The sequence below is a fragment of the Microcaecilia unicolor genome, chromosome 4 (assembly GCF_901765095.1).
Source record: "Microcaecilia unicolor chromosome 4, aMicUni1.1, whole genome shotgun sequence".
In the NCBI taxonomy this organism is placed as follows: domain Eukaryota; kingdom Metazoa; phylum Chordata; class Amphibia; order Gymnophiona; family Siphonopidae; genus Microcaecilia; species Microcaecilia unicolor.
The window spans coordinates 317006581-317029904 of NC_044034.1; the positions used below are offsets into that span (position 1 = coordinate 317006581).

Consider the following 23324-nt stretch of genomic DNA (forward strand, 5'->3'; position numbering starts at 1 on the left):
ACTGATTTTATCTGTGGTGTGCCAAAGGACCCATGTGGCTTTATTGGTTGAGGAATGCTGCTGCACATCCATTCTTATTGGCCAACTGAATGGCATATTCAATCAAGGCAGCTACCAGAGTAAAGTACCATAATATAAAAAAAAAAAAAAAAAAAACCCTGCCCCACCCATCTGGAAACTGCCTGTTCTTAGAATCCATACACAGAAAAGGATCAGATCTCAACTTCTAAAAGCCAGCCATCATCACGAAGGAAAATAAGCGGGAAGAGACGACAGGGCAAGAGTGTTAAATGGATGCCTTGGTCTATAGCAATGGAAGGCAACTTCAGTACTTGCAGCAAGCTGGTCGAATTTTCAGGAGAGCCCTAATGAATATGCATGAGATGAATTTACATACAATGAAAGCAGTGTATGTAGATGCAGCTCAAACATATTTAGTGTGAATATACTGAAAATTTGACTGGCTTGTGGCACTTGAGGAGCACAGCTGTCTACAACTGCCTCCTCCCTCAGGTATAAGTAACTAACAGGTACAAGTAGGCCTCAACACAATCTACCCTTTAGCATCAAAAACTGCCACCTAGAAAACTTACTGTCGTTTTTACTTATTTTTATTGATGCTGAACTACCTTTTTCTTTCCTGTGAAAAAGTGAAAGCATTGAAGAAAAAAATAATCCCAGTACCTTCATATAATGACAAAAGTAAATCTCCAAACTCTGAAGCTTTCAAGAGGGAGGAGTTTATCACCTCCTACATCGTAAATTTCTCTTGGTTAGATATACACCACACCTCTATAGTATGTACCAGGAACTGGCAGTAATAGTGACCACAGGTGCTGGCCATTAACACTACATCTTGAAGGTTATTATTGCATGACAGATGTCTGCCACTACAGCTTTCAGGTAAAATAAATCTATAAAACCCACCACACCTCTTACTTCAATATGGTTTTCAAACAGTCACAATGACCACTATTTCCAAGGTCCTTGTCAGCAAGACATTGCACCCCCAAGTAGAAAAAGGCGGCAGAACTTCCACACCTAGGTTACTCCCATGATGCTTATCATCACTTCAAGTCAAGTGGAGACACTAAAGTCTAACAGGACCCATTCAGAGGATACAACTAAATAATTAGCATTTTAGGATAAAATATCTGTGGAGAACCAGGATGGTGGGTATGTCTGAGCCATACACCGGTATCACAAGCAAGGTACTAAAGGCCCAGATGCTCAAATTTCCGGTTTTATACTAAACAGTGCAAGAAATAGCACTGGTACAGCACAGAATGACAACTCTCTAATGCTCAACGCTATTGAGATGCAAATATTGGCGTACTCATAGCATTGAGCATTAGGGAGTTTGGCGAGAGGATAGTGTCTGGCACATGAGCTCAAGAGTTGTGCAATAAGCACAGCTCTTAAGCGCATGCCCAGAAAGCATCTAGGAGAAAAGCCATGGTGGCCCAGTGGACCCCCCCAGACTCCCCACTACCTAAGGTCCTGATGGTCCGGTGGACCCGACCCCTCCCCCCCAAAGACTTAAGGCCCTGGGTGTCTGGTAGACCCCAGATCCCCCTCAAATACTAAAACCCTGGTCATCCAATGGGACTCCTGGCCAGGGCCCCCCAAGACTGGCCTCCAAACATTTAAGAAGGAGAAGGAGCTTGAAGGAGGACAGAAGTCCTACTCCCCCCTCTAGGTGCGTCATCAAAATGGCAGTGCTCTGTCCTCCCCAGTGCATCCTGGGATGCACTGGGCGGGGCCTACCATATAAATCCCTTCTTCAAGATTTGGAGGGGCTGGGAGCCACTGAGATGGTCTTGGGGTGGGGGGAAATCATGGCCAGGGGTCCCACGGACCTTAAGTCTTTGGGGTGGGTGGGGGTCTGGGGACCACTGGACCACCGAGGCCAGGCTGTGCTTTAAAAAAAAAAATGAAAGAGGAAACACTGGACACCCTAACGCCAGCTCAAGCTGGCGTAGGGTTTGCAGTGGTATGGGCACTCTTCTTTCCTGTGCTGTTCTCTAAGCATCGGAGGAAATAAAGGATGACCCCCATTTGCATGCTATTTGCACCAACTGTGAGCGAGCTCATTGTTTCTGGCAGTAAGGGCCTCTAAGTATTCAGCACTAGTAAATGCGGGTGCTAGTCTGGCACTAATGGCCTCTAGCGCCTGTGTTTACTTCTGAGCATCGAGGCCTAAGAATACATATTGCAGGCATTACTAACAAGGACAGGAACTCAAACATTATAGAGCAGTTTGACTAGTTAAAAAGATCACAATCAAGCAGAAACGAATTTTTCTGCTCTCCTGCAGAATTCTCCTGTGAATTCACAAACAGCGAGGTGTTAGCCACTGAACTGTCACTCTCCAAAATCTATAGTGGCCAACATCCACACTGTTCCACTATACAATCAGCCAACCAGAATGAAAGAACAATGATTTATCCAGCATTTTGCATGTTTCAAGAGACACACTTGTTTGAAAGATCAGCGAAATAGAAAAGGATCAACCTTAGATGTAGATTAGTGAAATATAGCACTGCACACCCCACAGAGATTTTATTCATTTTTTTTGAAAGGATGTATTTTTTCATGGTTTGGAGCTTAGCACACAACCAGAACTGAAGTTCCCTCCCCCATCAACACTCCCTCAGGCACTAGATTGTAGTTGGAACTTAGTCTGGAGGAAGGTTAGCATGCCGCATATCCAAAGACCATCCCAAACACTGGAGAAAATAATTTGGTACAATATATCCAAGATGGAATGGGGAGGGTAGTAAGCTTACTTGTATGGCATTAAGACAGCTCCTTAAAAAGGTATTATGGGAGATCTTACTGCCATGTAACCTACACTCCCTGAAGCACTCAAGCTTCATATAAGTTTGTTTTTTTTTACAGAAGTGACATTTTCACAATACTGTACTGGTTAGCTTATTTAAGCTATACTATTTTTGACCCAGAGTCACTCAATTATAATAAGTATTTTAAATGCTTATTCAAAGAAAAAAAATCTTAACAGCCAAGCTGCAAGTTGATGACAGAATGGAAATGAAAGAGTGCCTACTTTTGTATTTGTTTTCCTACCTAATGCAAAAAAAACAAACAAAAAAAAACATTTTACCTGCAAGAATCTGACATGCAGTATCCGTACATTTTCTTAACAGAAACAGGTCATGAAGAAGGAGGGTAACTGAACCATTATTAGCAGCTCTAACCTGGTTGACAATTTCTTCTTCCTAAGCGGAGTGCAGAATGAGGCTGGTTTTAATATTTTAAAAAGGTCAAAAGATACCATTGAGAGAATATATGGGAATCACACACATAAATCCATGGCAGTACACAGCCTGAGAAGGAAGCATCATCACCCTAATCACTGTAACAGAAAGCATAAAAAGTATTCACCAGAAATTCGTTGCAACTTTACTTCTGAGCTCGGGACATATAGCTATTGCTCTAGAGTAAATCACAGTTCCAAGGTTAGAGATCCCATATCAAATCCTAATCAGCAGCACTGCTCATTTCTGTGCATGAGTAATTTAAGGATTCTGTTTTCCCAGTTTGGAAGGGAAAGGTGCTAAAGTGAATGGATCAGCACTAGGCATCTTCAAAGTTCTAGACGACAGAGGTGACACAGAAACAGAACCAGCTATAGCCTGTTTGTTGGTCTGAGAAACAACTTTATATGCTGCTATGGGCTGCGCGCCTACAGTTTGCCCATCCTCCTGACCATAATGACGGGAATATTTGGCTAAAGACTGCGGGCGGAATGGTTTATTGACCACTGAACCTAAAAAGTGGTCTGGTGAGAGTTCCTGCTCTTGGATCCGGTGATTTTGGATGCCTGCGTACTCCTTAGAGGTTCCTTGTGGTGGAATGATTTCTTGGTTTTCTGCAGCTCTTATGGAATGATGGGAAAGATTTTCTTGTTGATTAAAGCTTATGGAAGAATACAGAACTTTGGGAACCACAGGCAAAGCTCCTGGGCCTGCTTCCACATTTCGAAATGCGGGGCTGACTGTGGGATGGACATCAGGACTTTGTCCAATCATGGTAACGGGTGCAAGAATCTCCTTATTGACATATTGAGATAAAAGACTTTGAACAGGTATCTCCTCTGTAGTTTTCTTTTTTGTAAATGGTGCTTGTAGAAATACATCTGCTTCTTCCAGCTGCCCAGTAGCAGTGTTGCTCTTGGCAATAAATGGTGCTTTGGTAAAGACATCAGAATCGTCTTCACGCATTCCCAAGCCTTTGAAAGGAGCAGTGGCAAAGACATCTGGTGTTTTAAAAATGTCACCGACAGGTTGTTGAAAAGATTCAGGTGGAGTTTCTACTGCAGCTGGGTAGAGGTGGGCATCTTTGGAAGCCTCTTGTTGAAGGCTCTGGACAATCTTTCTCAAGGTCTCCTGGGGTGCCTGCTGCAATTTATTTGATTCTTCCTCTTCTTCAGAATCCATAAGCAAAGGTCTGGATCCACTGCAATCCAAGATGTCCATCTCCTGGTCCGTGCCTTCTCCTTCACTACTGTGGAATGAGCTAGTACTTGAAGGGCCACCTCTTACCAAAAAGTCAGTTTTGCCCTCCATTTCACAGATGTTCTTCTCCAGCGGAAGTCCATCAGAAGCTGCTCCTTTAAGCTGCTCAGCAATTACACCAAGATAAGTGTTTGATTCTCGCTGATGACCTAGAAGCATAAAAACAAGACATTAGCAAACCTGTTCACACATTCACTTCCCAATTTGCTTTTAAACTACATGAAGATGTTTCATGACAACACAGATGAGAAATGAATTTCTCAAGGATGAATTCACTGCACAATGACAAATGGCTCACAACTTGGATGACAGATGCTTTAAAAACACCACTATTACAGATGTTCAGATCCTCAGCTCTTAATGTTTCTCTTTCCACTTGTTAATTACCCATGTGGTGGCAGACTCATCACACATTGGGGAACGAGTCTGCTTTAATGAGAGGCAACAGATGCATGCCCACCATTTTGAAACCCGTATCTCTCAGAGGCATTGGTCACAGCCCTCTTATGATTAGGGAATAAAATTCCAAAGTCAGATCACATTTCAAAAATGCAGTCAGGAACAAACTAAAAATATCAAGTCTATATGGACTCTGAACGCAAGTCTTTATTCACAGCCAATGTTTTGCAGGTGCAAGGCTGTTGAGAAACTTGTTCACTGTCAAATTTGAAAACTAACTTCTGGATGTGTTCCGAGAAAAAACAAACCTTCCCCTCCTCCTCCCTATTTGTTAGACAAAATATTTGCATGAAAAGTCAACTAGTACCGTTAAACCAAAAGGCCATCCTTGTTAATGGATGACCAATACTATCACGTAGTGAACACAGAGCACCTCTAATCCCCACCTTAACCTGTTTACAGGCTATCATTTTTAAACTGTATTTTACTATCCATCTAGTATACATACACATTTTCCCTGCATGCACAATAAAGGCAACATTGGACCACTATCAGCCACCAAGGACACACTGGTCAAATCCTGATTCTTCAGTGCTCATCATGGCCACCATATGAGACTTGTATTTCTAATTTCTCAGCAGAAATGTTAGAACAACTGTTTTGCGATGGGAATGATTACATTTTGTTTCTAATGTTATGTTCTACAGAGTCTGCATATACTTTGCTCAGAAGTCATGAGCTAATATGAAGGATGAAAAGCTGCACTTTTCTGATAACTTTTACACAGATAGGTTTTTATTGCTTAACAATTCAGAGATAATTAGCAGAATGCAAAAAATCTTACCTTCAAGGAAAGGTTAGCAGGCTAGAAGCATGTCAAGGGGGCAGGTGTTAGCAAAAGGAAAGGAAAAAAGGCAAGTGCATATATGTAACAAAAAAGTAGAGTCTTTGTTAGTGAATAACTGCATTTGATAATGGCATAGAAAATAAATTACTTTAAGCATGAAGACATGAACTGAAAAATTAATCTGTATGTCTTATTCCAGTGAGAACTTCTTAAGTTCATTAAATGTATATGCATGTCTTTACAAGATGAAAAACATATCTAGGACAACAGCCCAATGTCTTTACATAACAGAATAGAGCAAAAGAACTTAAACTGATAGAATGGAAGATCTGAGGCATCAGATACAACCAGCAACACCCATAAACACATTTTGAGGGGATTCTTTCCAGGATAAAATATGTGGTTAAAAAAGAAAGCAAATCTTTGCATTTGTGTTGTCCACACAGTCTGTATCGTTGCAATGTTTAATTGTATTGTAAATATAAATTAGCAGTGGCAAGTCAATATTCACTCAATGAATGCTGAAGGGGGGCATCCCACATTATTCTGCGTTTCTTTTGTTCGTCTAGCCCTTCTTGCAAGTCAACTGACTTAACACAGTAATGATGATAGATCAAGGCCAAAATGATTCAACCCTGTCTGACCAGTCGAGCTTCATTTTTGAAGGAAATTTAACATCAACTCTCCCCTCACCACATCTTGACTTTTACCTGATCACTCAACCCTTTATCTACCACTACCCTCCATTGCTGTACCTAGTACACCCAAAGGTTCTTACACATTTATGGATTAAGGCAGCAACACCATTTCAGGTGGACAGACTGTGGAGAAGCAATATTTCAAATGAAGGGTTTATTTAATTTTTCGCCAAAAGGCTGGTCCTTAAAGATGGCCTTATCTTTAAGGACCAGCCTTTTGGCAAAAAATTAAATAAACCCTCCATTTGAAATATTGCTTCTCCACAGTCTGTCCACCTGAAATGGTGTTGCTGCCTTAATCAAAGAGATGTGGAAATAAAGGTTAAATACAAAAGAATAGGACGTTACAATTTTATTGGATGAATTTAAGATTTCTTGAGCAGCTTTCAGAATTCACCCTCCTCCCATCAGTCAAAGAAAATGATGGGAAACATGATGAAGGGAATGGAGCCTCCCAAAGCTAGTCAAACTGAATTTTAAAATACAAGAAAGATTTTACCTTTTTAACTTACTGATTTTTATGGTTCCTGCAACTATTGGGTGGTGCCACATCCAAGTTTGCTTGACCAGTGTTTCAGTCATCAGAAGAAAACTGCAGCAATATGGCTGAAATGTAAAGCAAGCAAAGTTGGATGCAGCACCACCTGACCAGCTGCATGAACCACAACACCAGCCATGGAAGCTCAAGAGAACTTATCAATCTTTAGTGCCAAGCCTTCAATTAGTCTAAAACCACCACCACACTGCTTTACTGGGAAGATATCAATGGTGATGACTTGGCTGCATGGATTGCTACATAAAGCTGCAGAGTTACCAAAACTTTTCAGCACATGACAAAAGATAAGAAGATACTTTAATAGTATACAACCAAGGGAACTGACATTAATAAAATACCTAGCTCTTAATCTGAGATTTAAAAAAAGATAAATGTAGTAATTTTAGGTTCGCTCCCAAATGGCTCTGCTGCTTTAATAAAAGCAAAATACATTAGAAGTGAGCTCTTCCCAACAAACCTTCAAGGAAAGCTTCTCATTTGGATGGCTAGTTGGCAATTTGGGACAGTTGCCCAGGGATATGGTGACAGAAGACACATTGTACCCAGAATTTTTCAAGTGACATAGGGACTCAGTCCTCAGTCTGATTCTTAAACATAAGAGTTGTTGTACTAGGTCAGACTAAGTGTCCATCTAGCCCAGTAACCTGTTTCTAACAGTGACCAATCCAGCTCACAAGTACCTGTCAGAGTCCCCAAAGTAGCAAATTTCCAGGCTACTTAACCTCAGGGACAAGTAGTGGCTTTTCTCAGGTTTACAGATGTTTCCTTCCGGAATTTGGCCAAACCTTTTTTAAACCCAGCTACGTTAATTGCTTTTACTACTTGACCTGGCAATGAGTTCTAGAACTTAACTATAGGTTGAGTGAAAAAAGTATTTTCTCCAATTTGTTTTAAATGTGATATGGTGTAACCACCTGGTATTTGTACTTAAAAAAAAAAAAAAAAAGAGTACACAATTGATTCATGTTTACCTGTTTCACCTCATTCAGGATTTTATAGTCCTCTTCCAGGCTACTTTCTAGATTAATAAGCTTATTTCATTCTATGCTTTAAAAAAAGCTAAATTTAAATGTTTAGATCAAGGAAGGATAATATGTGATGTTAAGCTTTGGCTCCTGTATGGAAAGCCTCTCTATTACCAGGGGCTGTGAACTGCTTTAACTTTTGAAGAGATACCTGTATCACCTGGCTGTAGGCCATCAAAATGCTCTAAAGCAGAAAACAGAGTTTTGTGCATCACCTGACAGAAAATAGAAATTGTTACAAATACACATAAAATCATCCAAACTAACTCCTACTACTGTAACCTAGCAAGCCACAGCCATAAATACGGAACAACTGGTTTTTGGCTGCAAGTGATCTTTCTTCCTAATGCTGATTTAAATGTATTCACTATTGTCATGTGGACTTCGGATCCTTTGGGTGCACTTCAGACACATTTGGTATTTAAAACACACTTCTTTTCATAGTAAACAGTAGTCAAGGCATCTGACTTCATGATTCAAAAACATGAGAATGAAATTCTCTGATATATATCTTTGACAGCAATCGCTGATCAGAAAAGAAACAGACGCCCACAACGTATATAAGCATCAAAATCATTTATTGGGAAATTATTCAGTTCCATACATTGCATTGTTAGGTGAGGATAGGGCAGATACAAGTGGACATCTCAAAAGGTACTGTACAAAAATACTATGTATGTTTCTCCAAAGCCTACACCAATCAATACTAATTTGTTTTTGTGGTAACCAAAAAAAAAATTCTGTTTTTCCTAACAAGTTTAACTACTACCCATAGATATCTGAATATATCTACAGATATCTATAATGTTATGCTGAAGCTTTGCCAGGCCAGTGACATCACACTAATTTCCATATTGCACAGAAGGCAAAAGGGAGAAAAGAAAAGTACATTTCTTTAAACGCATCTCACAACAGCAAGACAACACATACTGAGATGATAAACCAAGTCCTGGCAGTATATAGGCCACCCCCATACGATCGGTGTGAACTTTTAGGCAACAAACTTATTTTGGCAAATATACCTTGCTTATGCTTTCAATCATCTTGGATACAAAACTAGTTACATGCAGTAGAACAAAACTCAGTCCAATCTGGGATTTAAGTTGGGCCCTCTACAAGTCTTGATTTCAAAATATTAGCCTAATAGGAGGAAAATACCCCTTCTGAAGATGGGTTTCCTAAAACAGAGGCAAGAAGTACTAGAGATACACAAAACAGTGAGATTTATTTGGGACAAATTTCTTGTTAACCAGAAAACTGGAGATGGGACTTTTGATCAAAGACCTCTGGATCTGTTCTGTCCTCTTCCTCAGTAGGGGGTGAACAAGGATTTTATCTCATATTATTGTCAGCAAATGGGAATCAAGGTCATTTGCTTTCCCTTCCCCTGAATCATCACAAGCAGACATTAGAGAAAAGGCAGAGATGGAACACAGTGAGAAACACCTGAAAAGATCGGGCGAGTAATTAATCCAATAAACTAGGAGCACAGAACAACGAAAAACATGATGGCTGTATGTGGGAATTTCATGAATATTACTAAAAAAAACCAAACAAAAAAAAAAACCAAAACTTTACACCCCACTAGACTTTCTCGAAGAAGGATGAAAGCTAGCGCTCCCTCATTGGAGAACTATAGTTCAGTTACACACCAATAGCAGACTGACTGGTTTTCAATAGAAGAAGACATTTAACACTGAGTGGCTCATCCACATTTAACAGAAAGAAACATTATGTAGCATTAGGTCATCTAAAATAGTCAGTTCAGTAACTGCTCACATCTGTTGTCCTGCAATCGCAATTGGGAATTATTATTATTTTTTTTTTTTACATTTGCATCGTACGAGAGCAGCAAGCTCAATTTAAGCCTTTTCGTTAATCAGTACAGCTGGACTAATGATCGTTTTCTTCCTGTGCACATATAGCTGTTGTGGCAGCAGCGGAGGGGGTGGAGGGGGGGAGGAGATGGTGCCACCGAGGACAGCACTGCACTACAATTCATTAGAAATGTAGTCATTTAAAATGACTTTGAAAAATACCAACATTTGCTTTTTCATGTCGTTTCTAATGTGAAACAACAGAAAAAAGTTGGTCTTATTGTATTTTAAACACGTGTGCATTAAAATGCGAAAACAAACAGTATAAAGGAAACAAAAAAAGGAAAGCTTTTATTACTATGCAGACACTTAAAATTCATTGCAAGTAAACTATTACCAAAATGGAAATATCTGTCCCATCACTGGCTAACGTCCTAATTTGCTTTAGTTCCAATTGAACCAAATTGATGTCTGCCGCTATGCAGCCTCATTTAGTCCTTTCTCAGTCTTGATATTTAGTTATTTCACTTTCTCCTACACCAGCTTTTCCCATGTGGGTCCTAGAGTACCCCCTTGCCAGTCAGATTTTCAGGATACCCACAATGAATATGTATGAAAGAGATTTGCCTACAATGGAGGCAGTGTATGCAAATTTTCATGCATAGTCATTGTGGGTATCCTGAAAACCTGACTGGCAAGAGGGTACTCCAGGACTGACTTAGAAAACACTGTCCTACACCATGATAGAACAGCAGCCTAATGGTTAGAGCAGCAGGCTAAGAACTAGGGAAGCCCAGGGCAAATCCTACTGCAGCTCCTTGTGATCTTGGGCAAGTCACTTAGACCTCCTTTTACTAAGGTGCGCTCATGTTTTTAGCGCATGCTAAATGTTAGAGACACCAATGGATTCCTATGGGCGTCTCTACCGTTTAGTGTGCACCCAATTTTAGCACGCGCTAAAAACGCGAGCATGTCTTAGTAAAAGACCCCCTTAACCATCCACTGCCTCAGGTACAAACCCTATTGTAAGCCCTCCGGGACAAGAAAATAACTACTGAATCTGAATGCACCTGAGCTACTAAGAAAGGCGAGAGCTAATCCAAATTTAAACAATTCTATGATACATTGTTTTTAACCAAAATTTCAAGCTGGAGCCAAATGGGAATCTGACACTGTGATTATATGGTGAGAAGCTGATACCATGCCATAGCTAATGGCAAAGTCTTTATTTTGCCTGGTTCTAATGCAGTAGTGCAGTATTTCTCAAGCTGATTCTGCAATACTCAAGAACCAAGCTTGTTTTCAGAATAACCACAATGAATGTCTGAGATGGATTTGTATGCAGTGCACAAAAGCAGGACCACCCAAGGGTACCGTAAGTCCAAGGCAAGTCTTCACACATATGCACCCCCTCTACCCCCAAGGAGTAGCTCAATGCCCTACTCCCCCCTTCTCCATAGTCCAGCAACTCATCTTCCCCTCCCTCCCTATGTAATCAGTATCCACCTGTCCCCTTCTTACCCATGCTTTCCCAGGTCCAGTACTCATTTCTGGTTCCCCCTCGCAACCACTCCCCAATCTGGCATCTTCTCCCCCCCCCCTCCCTTTACCCTGGAATGGGGAAACACACCTAACAGCAAGTTATTTATGCACCAGCATGTAATTCCCTAACCATGCAGAGCTAGTGACTCTTCCACACAGAACCAAAACTGCAGTTTTTGTTGCAACCTTTGTATTACAATTGTTTTCAAGTGTATTTGCTCAGCGATGCCCTCACAGCAGATGAAATTATAATTACACAAGAGAACAAGCTTGAGAAAATCATAGGGGAGAGTTCAGAATGCAGAAGGAAAAGAAGAAACTGTTATGCTCTCAAACCGAGGACATGATACAGAGAAATTAAAAAGCATTTTGTTCTGCAGGGGTGAAATTTCACAGAACCTTCTCAGCTCTTACAATCGACATTCAGCAGTGTAAAAATGCTAGCGAATGCCATAGTCAATACTGTACACATATACCTACAAAAAAATACACACACTTACTTCTGACTGCATGATAAAGTACTCCTCTTTCCCATATTAGAAAGGTTAGAGTTTCTACAGATATACTTTACTGTTCATGCCTGCATGTCCAGAGGCTGATTCTTGTCTTGCTAAAGGGACTTTAATATTTTGGCTGCTAAGTGATTCATACTCAGGTGTTACAAGAATTTTTACTAAACTTTTCAATTAACCTAGGTCCTGGGACTTTCTACCCTTCGCTTTAGTATGGAAACAGGACCTCAGTCCAAACACATTATGCTCCTCTGTTCCAATCAAGTGTATGTACTGCCCCAATGTGCCACAGTAATGAAGATGTGCTTGATAGTGGGTTCTCTCATCGATTCCATTATCTCCCTGCACAGAAACAGTTATACTCTTGGTTTTCACCTACATTGCTGAGAAAATGTTATGCATTTTGTATGTTTGTACTCAAAGTACCATTAGACACTAACTAATCTTTAAACCCTGATGAGAACCATAACCTCAATGATTAAACAGCATCAGAAAAAGGAAACATTATTCTTACGTATTCAACAAAAAGACTCAATAAGTATCTCTGTGTAAAAATGTAAGTAAACCCTTCATTCAGTAACTGAGAACACCTCCTTGAGCTGCAATGTCATCAACTAAACATTTCCTCTAACTGCTCTCCATCTCATATCACCCTTGAGGAATTTTGGCCCATTCTTCCATACAGAACTGATATTTGAAGGCTTCCTTTCATAAAGGTCATTTCAGGTCAGAACCCATGAAAGAGCAGTTTACACTCATCTGTCTTGACAGGGCTCTAAGACCACTTCTATACATTTCAGGCTGTCTCCATCCAATGTCAGAAAGTCTGCAAATGGGGAAAAGCTGAAGACTGTAGCAACTGTATCCAGTAGTGGCTGTCCTGCCAAAATTTCTCCAGGAGTAAGCCAGAAAATCATCCATGAATTCACAACAAACCCCAGAGCTAAGGATCTACAGGCCTCTTGTTGTGGTTGATATAAGGGCTCATGCATCAACTATTTGGGGAAAAAACTTTAAAGGAAATGGGGTTCCACTGATCTCTTTAAACAAAAAACAAACAAAAAAATATCCAATACATTGCTTCCTGGCTCAAGTTCACCACAGAGCGTCTCGATGACTCACACAGAATCTTAAATAAATATATGTTTTCTGAAGAGATTGACCTTTTCAGTCACAATAAAACGTTTTGTTTGGCAAAAACCAAACACTTCCTTCTAAATTAAGAACCTCATCCTGTTAAACACAGTGCTGGAAGTATCATGGTGTGGTGCTACATTGCTGCCTCAGGACCTGGACAGCTTGCCATCACTGACAGAACCATGAATTCTGCTTTATCTCAGGAAAATTCCATGGGAGAGCATCAAGTCATCCATCTGTGAGCTGAAGCGGAATCAAAAGTGGGTAACAAGCAACACAATGACCCTAAGCAGTTATGTAATCTACAGATTGTCCAACAAAGATATTTCTCATTTTGTTTTGACCAAGTCAAAGCCCCAGTCTAAACCCTACTGAAATGTTGTGGCAAGACCCAAAGCAAGGTGCTCATGAAAGGAAGCCCCACATAAGTCACAGAATTGAAACAGTTCTGTATAGAGGAATGACCCAAAATTACTCAAGAGAAAAAGAATGATCAAGTGATTGCTGTTCAAGAAAGAACCTTTTGTGATCTCAGAGATCTCTGTACCCTACCTTTTGCACATCTCCTTAGTTGTCTTTAGACTACTGCAATTTACCATATTGAAGAATAAAGCTCACTTTTTTTCCACTGCTTACAAGTACTCCAAAATAGAGCAGAAAAACTGCTCTTTAGGGCAGGTATGACTATGTCACATTACTTCTTACTGCTCTCAACTGCTTACCCATCATTTTTAGAATCTAAGAGTCTTCTCTTGGTGCATAGAGTAGTCTACTCAGGGTCCCATTTAGCTAATTACACGCACAACTCATTCATTATACTCCTAATACATCAACCACAGTAATTTGTCTAGAACAGGGGTTGTCAACCCAGTCCTTGGGACACAACCAGCCAGGTTTTCAGGATACCTACAGTAAAAATACATGAAACAGATTTGCATACAATGGAGGCAATGCATGCAATTTATCTCATGCATATTCATTGTGGGTATCCTGAAAACCTAACAGGCTGGATGTGTCCGAAGAACTTGGTGGAAAATCTCTAGCCTAAACTCTATGTGGCAGTCTGCCTTTAGTTAATTTTGCCCCTTTGTTTTGGAATGCTTTATCCAACATCCTCAGGAGGTAAGGCTTCTAGACCCCACTTCAAGGTGGCCCTCAAAGCCTGCCTATTTACCAAAATTTTTCAGGTGGTGAGAGATATACCCTGGGTGCCTTGGGGCCCAGGGTACAGACTGCTTACATCTTTTCTCCAATCCTTTTCCCCCATATTTTGTGTTCAAAGGGTGGCATATCAAAGCGCTGAATAAACTATTGAATAATATGTCCTCTTTATTATCTGTATTCGTTTATTCAAATCCAGCAGTGAAGCTGTGGCCATCTATTGATTGGACTTATCTCACAACTACAAAAGTGTGCCATTCATACCAAATTATACTCTTTCACTTAGTACTCTTCCATACCATAGGGCTTCCAAATTTATATATAGACAACATTGAACTTGACAACCAGTGGAATGCAAGTCTTAACAAGTACTCATCTGGCCTATGTTACTCATTATACACTTAATAGATCTAGCAATGTACTCTGGATCGGTATACAGGATAATATTTCTACTTTACAACAAGCCACACCAGAAATGTTTAATGCTCCATTGGGTTGTTTTTTTTAGTCAGCTAGTTCATCAAGATCGATTTAAGTTCTTCCCAGAATTAAGATAAGAGTTTGGTTTGCCTCAGAAATTCTATTATCAGTTCCTGCAACTACTGCATTGTTTACAGGCCTCAAGGTTATTAATTCAATAGATGAAGATTGGGAAGTTAAAGACTTTTGTATCCATTAGGCAGGGACACACAAGGCAGCCTCCACTATCTCTAACTGCCTCCACTATCTCTAACTGCCAAGGTGAAAAGGATCCATGCTGGGCTTGCAAAGAGTATGGGACAATTATTTGAATGTTACTTTACTTTAAAAAAAGAAATGCAGATGTTCTGGGGGAAAACAACAACGGAAAGGAAAACGCCAAGAACAAATACCAATCAAAAAGACACAAGGAGTTGGCCATGGGTTGGAAGGAAAGACCACAGAAAGCAAGTGGTTAAATCAAGCAATATTTATTGATGAATTTGGGATCCTCTGAAAAGTATGGTGGTCCTTTTACAAAGATGCCCTAGCATTTTTAGCATGCACTAAAAATAAGGGTGTGCTATATGCTAGACGCCCAACTTGTGCCTTTTCTGTGTGAACAATATCTTTGTTTTTGCCTCTGTTTATTAATGCTGATATATGTTTTTCCTTTGTGCAATTATTCAATAAAAAACAAAAGACCTGTACTGACTGAACTCTAAATTAACATCAAGATGCCATTTTTCCAATTTGGTTTATGCTGAAGTAACTGAGAATACACAAATCCCTGGAATCCTCTCCACGTGGGCCTACTGTTACTGGGATTGGCTGGCTCCATGATCTAAAGTGAGTGATTTTTTTTTTTGTTTTTATTTTTTAAGAATGTGGTGCACAAATTGTTTTAAAATAAATACTGGAACCTTTGTCGATCTGCATAGACCCCTTTTTTGAAGCCCTTAGTCCCTGCTATAAAGTTGTACATTCAGGAATCAACAGATCTTTCACATTTTCTGTCCACATGTCCTGAAATTCAGGAAAACTGGCTTCTTGCAACATTATATACTAGGAACAAGCTGTGGGAGAAATCGGTCTAAGAACCCCAGGCCTCCCAGAGACACAAACATGTGTTTAACATCTTTTTTTTATTTTTAGTTTTCAAGGTCAGTTTTCGCTCCAAGCTAAACAGATGAAAGCCACCATGGCCCTGACAATTGCTCATTTACACGCAGATCAAATCAAAGAGGCATTCTTATATACATCTGTTTTTATGGCCTTGAAAAGTAAGGGAGTGTTGATTGATAATATTTTTATTGTCTGGACAAACTATCTGGATTGCTTCTCTGATTTTTTGTAGTCATTCCAATGTTCAATTTACTGCCCAAGTGTTTTAAAAAGAGAGACCATTCATCTTTTTGCAGCTCCTTGTGACTCTCGGCAAGTCACTTAATCCTCCATTGCCCCTGGTACAAAATAAGTACCTGAATATATGTAAACCACTTTGAATGTAGTTGCAAAAACCTCAGAAAGGCGGTATATCAAGTCCCATTTCCCTTTTGGACATCACCAGTTCAAGAGTATAAGATTCAAGCCCAGCATATGGGTACTCAGTTTTCTGAAAATGGCTACTCTCAGTAAGGATACAATGGATTGTTTCATTAGTCTCTGTTCTGATTTATTGTTGACTCTTCCAGTTAAACCATCCCCTCTGGAGAATGTAGCTGTCCTACCATTTTCAAATACAAGCGTTCTGTGTAATGTATATCATTTATGTCCTGCATATTCTACAAGCACAGTTGGTGGTCAGTGCTATTTCTCATTTTGCCTTTTGATAAGGAAAATCTAAACAACCTAGCACCATCTATGCTTCCTGTACAAGAAATAATCAGTTCTATATTGGACAATGAGTACTACAAGCATGGCTGTTGTACTTTTTGCCAATATGTTTTCCAAAACTACCTCCATACAGCATCCTCACCTTCCCCACCATGTGTAATGGTTGTACTACATCTGAAGTTTACATTCATCTTTTGTTAACCTATCTTAATATACACCAGAAAGACAATGTCAGATTTACTTACAAGCTTGCGATTCGCTGTTTTGGAAGAAGGTTGGGTATATAACACCTAGGTCCATTGAACACAGTATCTCAACTCCAAGTGTGGCCATCCAAGTCACATGTACCCTTCAGATCCCAAGTAGATCTTTTTCTGTTAGCTCATTTCCATGGAGGAACAATGGCTCTCCCAAGTTTGCCTTGCTAATAATTTAATGTGCACTTTTCCTCCAGGAACATGTCCCACCGCTATGTTAGTTGCCTTGACTATATCCTCTGGCAACAGATACCACACCTTGGTTATGCACTGTGAAAAAACGGTTTACAGTTTGTTTTTAATCCGCTGATCATTAGTTTCATGTGTCCTCGTTTTTGTGTTTCTTGAAAGGTTAAATAACTTCCATTCCATCCCACTCACGATCTTATAAACTTCAATCATATCATCTTCTCTGTTATCATTTCTCCAAGCCAAAGCACCTTAAACCGTTTAGTCTTTCTCCATACAAGAGCTGCTGTATCCCTTTTGTCACCCTTCTCTGAAACTTTTCTAGGCGTAGCCTAGAGGTTAGTGCAGTGGACTTTGATCCTGGGGAACTGAGTTTGATTCCCACTGCAGCTTCTTCTGACTCTGGGCAAGTCGCTGAACCCTCCGTTGCCCCAGATACAAAAAAGTGCCTGTATATACTATGTAAACCGCTTTGAATGTAGTTGCAAAAAAACCCACAGAAAGGTGGTATATCAAGTCTCACGCCCTTTCCCTTTTTCAGAAGGCAGTGACCAGAACTGCAAACAACAGAGGATGTGGTCACATCAGGGACCTTTATAGAAGCATAATATTCTTAGGGCCCTGTTTACTAAGGCACGCTAGCGTTTTTAGCACGTGCTAATGCTAGAGACACCCATAGGAATATATGGCTGTCTCTAGCATTAGCGCGCACTAAAAACGCTAGCTCGTCTACAGCGTAGTTTAGTAAACAGGGTCATAAGTTTTGTTCTCTATTCCTTATCAAATAACCCCTAACATTTGCTTTTTTGATTGCAAAGGTACACTAGCCTGAAAATTTCAATGTACTGTCCACAAAGACTCCAAGATTTTTCTTGGGTGGAGACAACTAATTCAGAACCCAGCCTTCTGAACCTGTAGTTGGGATTATTTTTCTCTATGTGCATGACCCTTGTCCACATTAATTTTCATTTGCCATTTTGATGCCCGGTCTCCTAGTCTCACAAGTACCTCTAAAAATCTTCACAATCCTCTGCCGTTTTTAACTACTTTGAATAATTCTGTGTCCGCTGCAAATCTGATCACCTCCTCTCCTCACTCACCGCAATTATCTCCAGATCATTTATGAACACATTAACCAACAGGTTCCAATACAAACCCTTGAAGCTCTTCACTACTGACCTTTTTCCATGTGGATAACTGACCATTTAAAACTACTATTTTTCCAGTCTCTTAGCCTGTTAGTAATCCACAAAGGGACATGGCCTTCCTATCCCATGACTCTAAGTTCCTAAGAAGTCTTATGAGGGGGCTTTGTCAAATGCCAAGTCCAAACATATCATATCAGGCAGCGCACTATTATCCACTTCCGTGTTTACCACTTTAAAAAAAAAACCTAATTGGTAAGTTAAGACTTGCCTTTGCTGACCCCATCCTGACTCATTTCCATTAAGCCATATATCTAACTACTACTACTTATCATTTCTTTAGCACTACAAGGCATATGCAGCGCTGTATATCGTAATTTATTTATTTAATGCACATGCTCAACTATTTCTCCCAGCGCAAATGTGAGGCTCAACAGTCTAGTTCCTAGATCACCCCTGCAGCCCTTTTGAAAAACTGCATTACAGTGAGAACAATAATGAATATCCTTCTAGATAAAGGGCACACCCTGGATATATTCTATTCAGATTTCAGCAAAGCCTTTAATACTGTTTGTTACATGAAGCTCTATTAAACTGAGACCCAAGGTAGTGAACTGGATCCAAAACTGAATGACTAACAGGGTACAGAAGGTGGTGGTAAATGGAACTCATTTGAAGAAAGGTGAGTAGTGGAGTGCCTCAGGGATCTTTCCTGGGGCCGATTCTGATGAATAGTTTTGTGCCAAAGGGCTTGATGGAAAAGTAAGCTTTTCTGCAGATGACATGAAAATTAGAAACAGAGTTGATAACCCAGATGTAGTGGAAAGCACAAAAAGTGACCCAAAAAATTAGAAGCTTGGGCTAATGCTCAGCAGTTAAGCTTTAATGTGAAGAAATGTAGAGTAATACAATTGGGATGCAGAAATCCAAAGGATCTGTACGCAATAAGGGGAGAGAGAGGCTGATATGCACAGACCAGGAGAAACACCTTCAAGTGATAGTATGAGAATCACAAGTGGCAAAACAATGTGACAAGGTAATAGCTAAGGCCACAAGGATATTCAGCTACATAGAAAAGTACTTTGAGTACTGTGTTCGATTTTGGAGGTCGCATTAAAAGAGAGGACAACAAAGCACTTCAGAGGACAGTGACCTAAACTGTATACGGTCTCTGCCAGATGATATATGAGAAGAGACTTGAATATGATACCCTGGAGGAGAGGGGAGATATGACACAGACATTTAAAAACACTTGAAAGATATTAATGAATAAACCTTTTCCAAAAAATGGAGAGGCTACAGAACTAAAGGAGATTAAATGAAGTTGAAAGGATAGAAACTTGGATCCCTATATGACAAAAGGATGCAATAAAAGTATTGAGCATTTCCATTTAACAAATAAACAACTTTCACACTTAAAAAAAAAAAAAGACAGAGGTGAGTATCCTGCAAAAGTGTCAGGTATGACCCTGGTCACTTTTCTGGGCAGACTGGATGGGCCATGCTGGTCTTTGTGCCATCATTTACTGTATTACAGTGGATTTTATTGAAAGGCTGTTTGTCCATCCCTGCTCTCTTTTGCTTTCCTGGATTTGAGCTAAGGGTTGTTTCTTCCTTTTTGGTACGATTTGTCTTTCTGGTATAAACCATATGTTCCATTTTAAATGTATTTGTTGTTGTGAGATCATCAGTGAAAGATTGTATATAATTCATGTTTCAGCACATTTACATGTCTGCTGCCTCGCCCCGAGATCCGTCATGAAATGTGTCCTATGTGGAAGGCTGCAGAGGCAATGCTTTGTTTTAGTGGTATGCAGTTAAAAAGGTGTGCTGTTAATAGGCAACTTAGAAACATGATGGTAGATAAGGGCCAAATGGCCCAACTTGAATGAAATATGTTTATATATTTGCATGATTGAACAAAAGTACCATTTTCTCCTCATTTTAAGGAGTTATTGTTCTCTAAAGTTCAAACCTTTATAAATGTAATTTCTGTTTATAAAATATGCCTTTTACTTCTTGTGTATAACCACGTCTGGGTTTGCATTTTTGTCCTCCTATATTTACTGCATTAAGGTTCACATACTTTCTCACACAAGGACACTGTCAACTTTTTTAATGAAAATATGCCTTTTTGTGTTTGAGTCATTTATTGAATGAGATTATCATTCTCTTTTATTATGATTTAGATTATGATCAAATCATACTCCCGAGTATAAACTGGGCTAAAATAAGAGACCATCCTTGGGGATTCACAGGTTCTCTCAATATGGTACAAACATGGTCCTTAATATCCTACTTCCCCTCTTTGTTCAACCACCTTCATAAAACTTCAGCACCTCTGTTTTTCCCTTCTGCTCCTCCACCCCGATTCTTTTCTGATCCAAACTGAAAGGTCACTTTTTTTCAAGTCTGCTTAAGCTGGTACCCAGTTCCCTCTGCTTTGCTCTGACCTCTTCCTGTTCTCACATACATTAATTTTTGTATCTGAATCTGAGCCTCCCTGCACTTACTACCTAAAGGAAAAAAAATCTGAAAATAAACTCACTTTACTAAGATCATACCTATATATTTTTTTTTTAATGCAAAACAACTCTTTGAAAGTGCAAATGCCAGTTTCCAAGTACTAAAGATGATCTAATAGAGAAACAGAAAAACAGGTGTGTGCAAAAAGCTTGACCATTGAGAAATCGTAATATGTTTATTTACAAAATCCAAGATATTTTTTCTTGGGGGAGGGAAGGTAATTAGACATTGAAAGAACTGCACAGCCAATACAATGTTTCACCTCCACCCCAAATTGTTAATACACGCACATACACAAAGAGAGAGATTAAAACAATCTCATACACTTTTCACAAAGGAAAATGCACTTTACCAGTATATGTACAGGTATCAGGAAATTTGTTTTTCAGATGAAGGGCAAAAGGTCTCTATAGCAGCACATTAATCTTCAAGGGAAGGAATTGCTGAGCTATTCTGTTTCACAGCTTGAGAACCCATGACAAATTCTGCAATGAGATACTAAATTCACCTGGATCATAATCCCCTGTGGCTTCTGATCAGAGACCTAACACAATAGTATCATTTTAGGTATCAGATTTGCATCCTCAGAGCTACAGAACACCTCCCTCATCAGCAGTCCAGCAGGTAGTAAGGTTGAGAATACACGTGGCAGCAGGTTGGAGACATCCCAGACTCATGATGCAGGGGCCTGTACGTCATCAGAGCAGGCAGGAGCAGCAGCACAGGTTGGGCGATTGCTTCAACAAAGCTCTAAAGTGAACTTTATGTGGTCCAGAAGACTGTGAACATTCCTTCACATGTTTTACTCACCACTCATCTTGAAGACCTGTCATTAAGATATATGGGATGAGCACAATCCCTTACTGGAGAAGCTAGTTGCCAAAAGACATTCAAGAGTGCTTTAAAGGGCAATTTTATAACTGGGTGCTTCCATTTAGGTGGCCTGAGCCTATTCTATAAAGGAATCTAGGTTTCATCATAGAATACTAGTGCAACCCGGTATTGACATAGTAGTATTTAGGCAGCTGCAGTAACTGCGGATGCCTAAATGTGGCAGGTACTCGTGTAAGTTACAGTATTCTATTAAGTTATGCAAGCCCCACCCAAGACCTGCCCCTGTGTACATGCCCTTTGCAAATGCACACTAAGTAAATCAAGTGGGTACTTGCAGAATAATGCTTAAGCAGAATTTTTGCATTTATGTGGGTATTATTATTTTACCGATTACAGAATGTCCTTTAAATGATTTGAATATGGTGGTCAGCAGCTAATAAGTTCACAGCAGTTCTCTCAGGTGCTGAGCTCAATCACCGTCCGTGTGTCTAATATCAGCTTCTGAATCTCCATGCAGTTTTATCTAGAGAAATACTGTCTCTCTGTGTGAAGGCCACAAACAGTACCAGCCCAACTCAGACAGACTTCTCTCTTCACTGAGCTTAGCAGCTTTAAACATAACCTGCAAACATCCCAAGGAAACATGAGTGTTTTAATATCTAACAAAAGGGAAGGCATCAGTATTCATATTCTGCACACCTGTGACTGAAAAGACTCCACTGCCACATTTCAAATCAGCTCATCTTTCTGAACATAATCCCTATCTTCAAGTCACAGATGAAGTTTTCACTTTGTGAAAAAGTACATAGGTATCTCCTCCAAAATATGAAAACCAAATAAAGAATCAACTATGGAAAAACCACTTACTCCCATTTAGAAAATTAACTAAAACACATGGTTTTATCAAAAGCCCAAACTAAACATAATTAATTAAACTCCTCAGAAACTACAAAAAAGAAAGTAACTCACTGGTATTCAGCCCAGCCTATTAAACTTTACAGAAGCACAAACAGCAAAGGTGACACACAAGTCCAAAAAACAAATGGTGTTGTGAAGACAATTTATTCAAATATCAATAACGGGTATCGATGACTTGACACGGGCTTTTGCTTGACAGTGTATTTGATAGAATAATAATTGAATGCACCAATAAAACACACAGTTTATGTTCTACCTATTCGTAGCACTGACTGTCAGCGTGGTATGAGGTAGCTGCTATCTCAGTACCACGCTGACAGTTAGTGCTATGAATAGGTAAAGCATATATTGTGTGTTTCATTGGTGCGTTCAATCCTGAGGCTGCGGCTGCAACACGGCCCATGTCGAGTCTTCAATACCAGTCACTGATATTTGAATAAACTATTGCACCACACTATTTGTTTTTTGGACTTGTGTATCACCTTTGCAGATTGTGCTTCTGCCTGCATGTGCAAAGGCCAGTTCTTCTTTTATCAAAAGTTACCTCATCTGATTGTGAAATAAGAGGGCATTCTGTTTATCCAAAAACTAGAAGGAAGCTCTGTAAACCTAGAATCTTCACTTGCCTATGTCATAAGTACATAAGTATTGCCATACTGGGAAAGACCAAAGGTTCATCGAGCCCAGCATCCTGTTTCCAACAGTGGCCAATCCACAAATACCCGGCAAGATCCCAAAAATGTACAAAACATTTTATACTGCAGGAAAAAGGAGAAGACGATGAACCAAACAAAATGCCTAATGGGGTGGGGGTGGGGGCTACCACACCCAGATTGGCATCTTAAAGTCACATATTAAAAACACCTTTACATAATCCAAACTTAAAGACAGTTAAAAACCGATGCATCCATTTGGTCAGCAGAGTTTA

The 23324-nt window shown here is 39.8% G+C and overlaps 1 protein-coding gene across 10 annotated transcripts in view; it reads right to left on the reverse strand.

Annotated features, from left to right (window-relative positions):
* Nucleotides 1–2008: 2008 nt before the first annotated feature.
* AAK1 (AP2 associated kinase 1) overlaps nt 2009–23324 on the reverse strand; it is a 149437-nt gene continuing 128121 nt past the window's right edge. For 5 of the 10 annotated variants that reach the window (XM_030201872.1, XM_030201873.1, XM_030201870.1 and 2 more), the window contains one exon: nt 2009–4687. In XM_030201872.1, coding sequence (XP_030057732.1) covers nt 3540–4687 — 1148 coding nt within the window. In that variant the 3' untranslated portion in view covers nt 2009–3539. Of the gene's footprint in view, nt 4688–19117; nt 21471–23324 lie in introns of those variants that run through there. The other 5 variants (XM_030201882.1, XM_030201879.1, XM_030201885.1 and 2 more) reach the window with 2 other exon arrangements.